General features: G+C 28.0%; 1 protein-coding gene across 1 annotated transcript; it reads left to right on the top strand.

The window, feature by feature from the left end:
- The first annotated feature begins 4862 nt into the window (after positions 1 to 4862).
- On the top strand, positions 4863 to 8047 carry LOC107853690 (universal stress protein PHOS34-like). The gene is made up of 3 exons (XM_016698663.2): positions 4863 to 5081; positions 6164 to 6380; positions 7709 to 8047. The coding sequence occupies exons 1-3, from the start codon at positions 4910 to 4912 to the stop codon at positions 7794 to 7796; spliced, it is 477 nt and encodes a 158-aa protein (XP_016554149.1). The 5' UTR covers positions 4863 to 4909; the 3' UTR covers positions 7797 to 8047.
- Positions 8048 to 8474: the final 427 nt, after the last annotated feature.

Below are 8474 nucleotides of genomic sequence, written 5' to 3'. Positions count from 1 at the left end.
GTGACGGAGCTAGAATTTGAAGCTTATGAGTTCAGAATTTTAATTCATTTGAATTACTGGGCTCTAAATTAATAACTTACACTTTTTCAAGAGACAGTTTGAGACAAACATAGAGTTTTAATCAAAGTTACTGAGTTCGACCCAACCCAAAATTCACATGTTAGCTCTGCCCCTAGTGGTTGTACTAATTATATTATTGTGGTTCTTACTTCCTATATTTTTCATCGGTTGTTGTGCATTGTATTTTGACTATCAAATTATTTTGTTGGTGTTCTTGTTCTTTTCTTGTAGATATTGCATTGTTTTCCCTTGTTAGTTGTTATGTGTTCTTCATTATTTACTACTTATTATACTTGGATTTGCTGGGCTTGATCCGAGGGTCTTTCAGAAACAACTTCTCTATTTTCACGAAATAGTGGTAAGATTTGTGTACACTTGATCCTTCTCAAACTCACTTGTGAAATTTTACTTGGCATGTTATTGTATACAAATTACAACCCTCAAACATGCCATAAAAGTTTCTATTGGTTCCGTTTGGTACGCGGATAAGATGACATATCTCATAATTAAGTCAGAGATATCTCAACCAAACATTGGGTTGTCAATAGAAATTTATGTTAGAATAAATTTATACAGTTAATCAAACACAATATAAATTTTATTTCAGAGTTAATTATGAGATATCTCAGCTTATGCCATTACTTGAAAATTATTTTGAGATAAACTAATTCATGAATTATAATTTCAAAATAATTTAATTTGCGTACCAAAATATTCCTTGTCGTTAAAAAGTCTATTAGTGTTTTGATTTTGTGGTAGTTTCCAAGTTGATGGAAGAAAATGAAAATATTAATTAATTGGAGGTCAAATTTATTAATCCAATATTATAAAGACCAAAATTCAAGTTCAATATTGAATGAGGGACTAAAAGTGTGATTATTATTAATAAAAGTATTAAACAACTCAATTTTGCAGAGTGTGGGTTGATTAATGTGTAGGTTGTTGATGTCAATTATTGGATTAAAAAAATTATTAAAATCAACAAAATAGGAAAAGACAGACTAGCATAGACTATTAATGCTAAATTTCACTAGATATTATAATTATACAAATTCAACAATAGATATATCTCAAATACTTAATACTTAATTTATGTATCTTGCCACCATATGACAATGATTACTCAACGTGATGGAAAACTATGTGGTGACATAAATAATGATGTTAAATTTAGAATTATATATTTTAAGATATTGAGGGTCTGTTTGGCTATGTTTAAATTAAAATAATCTCTTAAAATAATATTAATACATTTACATTTGAAAATGTATTGTATATAATTTTTTCTATTTTCAATGTATTTCTAGTGTTTGGTACTATAATTTTTGATGGATAATTTTTAAAATATGATCAAATTTACATGGTATTTTGATTAAATATTTTTTTTTATAGTTTCCGTTAATACTAACAACCACCCTTTATTAAACATTTCTCATTGGCAAATATCTTCACTTTTAAGAAACTTAAAAGAAAAAAATTGTTCAAAGTATTCTAATACATAGAAGAGGCTTGGAAGCAGGAGGCAGTCCTCATGTCTGCTTCCTCCGTGATGTTATCATATCATCCCTAATTAATTATTATATGTCATTTAAGTATTAAAATATTAATAATATTTAACAAAAATATAAAATAGACATTTATGACATGTCTATTTCAGCTGCTTCAACCGTAATTTTACTATTTCATTCCTAATTAATTACTATAGGTCAATTAAGTATTAATCCGTGATTTTACTATATCACCCCTAATTAATTATTATATGTCATTTAAGAATTAAAAATTAATAATATTTAACAAAAAATAAAATACACATTTGTGACATGTCTGCTTCAGTTGCTTCAACCGTAATTTTATTATTTCATCCCTAATCAATTACTATAAGTCATTTAAGTATTAAAAAATTCATAATATTTAATAAAAAAGATAAAATAAATAAATAAAATGATAAACAAACTATTGAAGTTTTAAATTAATCTAACATCTTATATAAGGCCTGTCTAAATTTTTTTCACAACTATTTTTTATATTAATTTTTCTATACCACTTCTAATAAGTTATTTCCTAATTGATTATTCTATGTCATTTACGTATTAAAAAATTAATAATATTTGATAAAAAAAAGTAAAATAGATATTTATGGCATGTTTGCTTCAATTATTTCAACCGTAATTTTACTATTTTATCCCTAATTAATTATTATGAGTCATCTAAATATTTAAAAAATATTTAATAAAAAAATAAAATAAAATAAAAAGATAAATTAATTATTGATGTTTAAATTAACTTGACATCTTAAATGAGGCCCGCTTAAATTTTTTTCACAACTATTTTTTATAGTAATTTTATTGTATCACTTCTAATAAGTTATTATGAGTCATTTAAGACATTTCTACTTCGGGACTTCAATCGTGATATTTGATTAACTCTCGAAATTATATCAGTGTCACTTAAATTGAAATAGAAGAAAAAGATTTATAGATTTCAGTAATTAAAAACTTAAATTATTCTAAAAATATAATAGACTATCAATGCTATAAAACTTTGGACAAGGAGAGTATTATAAATTATAATGGCTCAAGCAATGCCCAAGGACTCCCATCCCATGTCTTTCTTGGTTGGACCAACCCAACTGGCGATTTCCGTGAGCAAGAAAAAGTCTAACAATTTAAAATAGTAAATTACAATATCAAAAAACTATTATAAATTACAATAGCTAACAACTTAAAATATCTAAAAAATATTTAAAATATAATTAATTATCAAAATTTTATTTGTATCATATAAATTAAGACTGAAAAATAACATATACTAGCACGGGCCTTCGATATCTAGTTATACTTAGAAACTATTTGAATCGTAGTCACAAACAAGGACCAATTTGTCATTTGCCACTCTCTATTAGTTTGAACTTTGGAATACTTTGGCAATACATTCATGGACGGAGTCACCTATATCAAAAAGTGATCAGGTGCAAAATTTTTATCAAAAAATTACATTGTGTCTATAGGCTAAATATTTGCTATTATGAGTGTGTATTTAATTTTGTAAACCCTTAACACAATTTTAAAAAAAAATTATACACTCTTTATCAAATTTCTGAGTCTGCCATTTAATATATACACCAAACAAATGGTTATTTCCCATGAACTTAAAAAGAGTGAAATTAAAGAAAAAGAAACGTGCATGATTGAGTGGTTGGGGGGTGGGTCTTTGACACATAGGAGATTTGGGATCAAATAAAATTCAGCCTTCGTCATACGCTCAATCATAAGCTAGTTCGTTGCATGGGGCTTGCCTAGTGCGGTGTACATCTTCTGTGCGGTTTGCGAGCTGTTGCATCTTATTATCACCATGGGCGGACCTAAGATTAATTTTGGGGTGCTTCAACACCTATTAAATTTGATACAAATCATGTATAATTATATAAAAATCGATATAAGACCTAGAAAAACACTCAGTAAACCAAGAAAATAAATAAGTGTTTTAGTTTCCATGTGAAATTTTAAAGCTTTGGACGTCAATATGTATGTTCAATCCTTTGGGACACCCATGATCCCTAAATCTCAAATCCGCCATTAATTACCGCAAAATGTCAAAGACTATGACGGAGATCGTGAGTTTTCCTAGTTAAAAAGGAAAAATTAAAGTGATCATGCCATGAACTTTTTCTTTTCCTTGGTTTTTTCTCCTTTTTTTTTTCGCTATGTTTTATATTGAGTAGTGCTTGACATGAAGCAATGTCTGTCATTTTCCCAATTAGTTGATCATTTAAAAAATAAATCAACCTTGTCACTATCATCTACTTTCGATTTCAATTTAAAAAGAGAAATTATAAATAGAAAAATAGAAAAAAATAAAGAAGGTTAACAAATGATGCTGCCGTCTAGCTAGAAAAAATAATACAGATACTATATTATATAATTTTAAAGGCTTAATTAATTAAGCTAAAAACAAATAAATGTAAGCTTCCTTTTTAACTTTGTGCACTTTAATTTATCAAACAATACATCCAAAGTCATAAAATTGCATGCACATAAGGCAACAAACATTGATCTTTTTTCTTAATTTGATGGATAATAACTTATATCTTTTAATTTATGCACATTTTAAATTAATTGATTCTTTGGACAAATTCATCCAAGCCATTAGTAATTTAAAAGTGAATGAATATTATATTGCATGATATGGTTGCATTGCAAAATATTGTACACTTAATTTTTTTTCTTACTTTGGTTGACGTAGGTTCATGCCATTTAACTTATGCACTTTAAGCTAAGTGCGTCTAAATTATCAAATTACAAACAAAGTAAGTGAGTGCTTAGAAGGTTACAAATTCAAATCTTGGAAAGTGACTCTGAAAGAAATATAATATAAGACTACATATAATATATCATTGTAATGGAAACCTTTATCGAACTCTGCCTTTAGTGTACCAAACTGCTCTTTTGTTTAAAGAAAAAAACAAAGAATGTATGATTGGGCTGCATGCAAAAAATGCAAAACATATTTTTCTTAATTTGGTGTGGATATAACGAGCTTCTGTCCTTTTAACTTACGGGCATTTTAACTAGTTTTTTTTTTTATGTCAGCATATATAAAGTGAATTCAAATATTCTCCCTCTCCGATCAAATAATACATCCAATGACCTTTTGACACGTGTTCCTTTCGTAGGCACCCCTTCACTCCATCCATAGTCAACTAATGTCGATAAAAACTTTATAGATCCATTTCAAACGGATCACATTTTCTTAAAAAATTACAATATAATATTCATCACTATATATTCCTTATTAATTATACAACAAAAAACACAAAATATTTTCAATCTTGGATAATAATTTTGTAAAAATGGCAGCAAAACAAGTGATGATATTTGCTCTTGATGATAGTGATCATAGTTATTATGCCCTTGGATGGACTCTTGATCATTTTTTTCCTAATCCATCAAATTCCTATTTTAAACTTATAATTGTTCATGCAAGACCTAATCCAACTTCTGTTGTTTCAATTGCTGGACCAGGTAAATATTAATTATAGGTAATTACAATTAATTAATTTTTTTACTTTTGGTTTTGTTCCATTAATATTGAATTACATATTTGGTTATAATAATTTGGTATTCCTAGGCCATTATAATTCTTTTCTCTGTTTGTTCTGTTGGTGAATGAGTAACTAGATCTACAATTTAAATTTGATGGAGTCGATACAGATATATCTCTTTTTTTAAGTACTGGTGGTATTCAACTATATATATTTCATGAGGTGATTGTTATCTAGCTCTCCGTCAATAGACCGGGAATTGAAACATGTTAGATCAATTCATTTGTGCATTTTCAAATTAAGATGCATGATTACTTTTCAAGTGACTTCAAATTTAATGGCCTATTTATCTATTACATCAAAAATTCATGGTTACTTTTCTTCTTGGGATCGATTTCTTTCACTTTTTCGAACTATTATTTCTTTTCCTTTTTTGCTAGCTCATTCACTAAACTGTTAGAATCGACATAATTTTCAAATACTACTGATCATCGTAGACTAATTTGTTCAGACTGTCAAAAATTGATTAAAGTTGAAATCGAAATTTAGCTTCTTTCATGTTGTGTGTCGGTACTTGATACTATCTAATTCCTTATAATTAGCTATGCTGTCACATTCATTGAATTGTTAGCATCGACATAATTTTTAAATATTACTAATGAACGTAGACTAATTTGGTCAGACCGTCAAAAATTGATCAAAGCTAAAATCAAAATTTAGCTTCTTTCATGTTGTGCATGCGTTGGTACTACCTAATTCCTTATTATCTATGCTATCACATTCATTGAACTGTTAGTATCGACATATTTTTTAAATATTACTAATAATCGTAGACTAATTTGGTCGGACCGTCAAAACTTGACCAAAGTTAGAATCGAAACTTAGCTTCTTTCATGTTGTGCGTCGTTACTACCTAATTCCTTTATTCTATCACATTCACTAAACTGTTAGTATATCGACATAAATTTTAAATATTGTCAATCATTATAGACTAATTTGTTCAGATCAGAAAATTATTTATAGCTAAAAAAGAAACTTTAGCTTCTTTAATTTATGTTGCAGGTACAAGTGACATGTTTAAATTGGTAGAAACAGACCTTAAAAAAGCTGCCCAAAAAACTATTGACAAATCTAAAGAATTATGCAAGTCCAAAGGGGTGTCAAATGTTGCATGTGAAATTATTGAAGGTGATGCTAGGAATGTTATTTGTGAGGCTGTTGAAAAGCACCATGCATCTATATTGGCCATGGGTAGCCATGGATATGGAGCTTTCAAAAGGTACAAAAAAGAGAAAAAAAAAAAAATACTTAGAAATTTAGAATTACATCTTCATGATATATCGTGTTTGGTCAAGTTAATTTAGCAAGTCAAAAGTGTTTTCCTGATTAAATAAGAAAGTAAATTCGAATAGGAAGTAGAAATTATTTTTGAGAAGCTAAAAAAATCAACATTATGTTTTTTTGAGATAAGCATTCAATATCCCTCGAACTATGACCAAAGTTGTTACGACACACTTCGATTTTACAGAGGTTCTATCACCCCTAAACTCAATTTTAGCGTATTTTTATTACTCTTTTTGTGCTGACGTGATATCTTTATTACGTAAAATGAAACCTACATCAAAGGTGTCACGTCAGCTAGAAAGAATGACAAAAGGTGTCATGTCAGCAAAAAAGGTGACAAAAATATGCTAAAATTGCGTTCAGAGGTTTAATAGGAACCCCGTAAAATTTGAGTGTGTCGTAGCAAATTTGATCATAGTTCAGGGATATTAGATGTTTTACTCTATGTTTTTTTGATTAAATAAGAAACTGAATTTGAATAGGAACTAGAATTTATTTTTTAGAAGCTAAAAAATTAATATATGTTTTCTTGATTAAATAAGAAAGTGAATTTGAATAGGAACTAGACGTTATTTTTCAGAAGCGAAAAAATTAATATAGTTTTTTTTTTTTCCATTGAATTTTTGAAACCTCTGCAAGTATAAATTATTGCTCTAATAATGTTGACAATTTTTTTTTTTCAAATTAATTAGCCAAAAACAGACTTCTACTTTCATCAGAAGTACCATTCAAAAAACACTTATTACCAAAAATACTTTTCAAAATAAACGGATTTAAAGCTAGACCAAATAAGTTGTAGGTGAAGTAAGGGTAACATTCTAAAAAAAAAATCTTTTACTATATTAATACGAGTAAAATTGCAACTTATATCACATTGTTAAGGTACTTTTTGAATATTTTTTTTTTTTTCAAATGGCCTAATAAATCAATCTGATTCTATAGAATAGTTAGTCATATTGACTCTTAATAAGCGAAGTGTGTTAGATGCATTTAAATAACAAAAATATAGATATCGTCATAGACGTCTCAAGTTATATTTTAAGAAGACCCTTAATAAGGAGCTTTCCTTTTTAAATTTACTCAACACGACATAAATTTGAATTAATTAGCACAATAAATCTCCGATACCATATAATTTTATAAAATAAAGTACCCATTATCACTTGAGTAAATAATTTTTTCTTCTTATTTTTGGTTATTTTTCTTCATTTTCATTGTACCAAAAATTATTGATTAAAATTCATTGTTTAATGCTATATACAGAGCTGTTTTGGGTAGTGTAAGTGACTACTGCTCTCACCATGCTCATTGCTCTGTGATGATTGTGAAGAAACCAAAACCAAAAAACTAATTTTTTTTTTTTTTTGGTTCCTCCATGAGCTGATTTTATTATTAATTTATATAGAAGTATATCCTGAATTAACTAGTACTAAAATTAGTACTAGAACTATATTTATTAGTAAATTGGTGTGTTCAAATTTTGCATTCTTTGTATCATGAGAGTAAATTTGTTTTTAAGTTGTTACAAGCATAGCGAGAGGTTGTAGTGGAATGGTAAGTGTTATTTTCATCTTTAATTGGAAATGCCGAATTTGAATTTCAGGTGTAGAGTTATTTTTAGTAGAGAGTGTTTTACCCTTTATAAAATGAAGCTTTCTGACGTGGATTTAGATTAGTCGAGCCCAAAACCAAATCCAGTATATGAACAAGATTGTGTAATTTTTGTGCTTCCAATCCTTCATACATTCAATTATATCGCAAGACAATGAATCTTTCACAAGCTATACTATTAGGTTCAAATAAAAAATCAAGTGTCTCACCGAAGGAATCAACATTCATTTCCAGAGTTACTTGGTACCTGCAGGTATTCCGTGGAACTACTTGAGGTGTGCCTAAGTTAGCCCAGACACCATGGTTATAGAAAAAAATGATTGTCAATTAGATAGTTTGAACTAGAACCTGTTATTTTGGGTACAGAATCTGTATGTTTGCACAAACACTTCAACACAAATTCAAGATTATATCAAGA

The sequence above is a fragment of the Capsicum annuum genome, chromosome 5 (assembly GCF_002878395.1).
Source record: "Capsicum annuum cultivar UCD-10X-F1 chromosome 5, UCD10Xv1.1, whole genome shotgun sequence".
Classification (NCBI taxonomy): Eukaryota; Viridiplantae; Streptophyta; class Magnoliopsida; order Solanales; family Solanaceae; genus Capsicum; species Capsicum annuum.
The sequence above is the reverse complement of the archived record's forward strand: the minus strand, read 5'-3'. Positions and strand labels throughout refer to the sequence as shown.

Excerpts from the sequence above, each read along its gene's own strand:
- LOC107853690 (XM_016698663.2), top strand. The coding sequence starts at position 4,910 with ATGGCAGCAAAACAAGTGATGATATTTGCTCTTGATGATAGTGATCAT. Across the intron at positions 5,082-6,163 it reads TGTTTCAATTGCTGGACCAG|GTACAAGTGACATGTTTAAA; the intron begins GTAAATATTAAT and ends TTTATGTTGCAG. Across the intron at positions 6,381-7,708 it reads GGATATGGAGCTTTCAAAAG|AGCTGTTTTGGGTAGTGTAA; the intron begins GTACAAAAAAGA and ends TGCTATATACAG.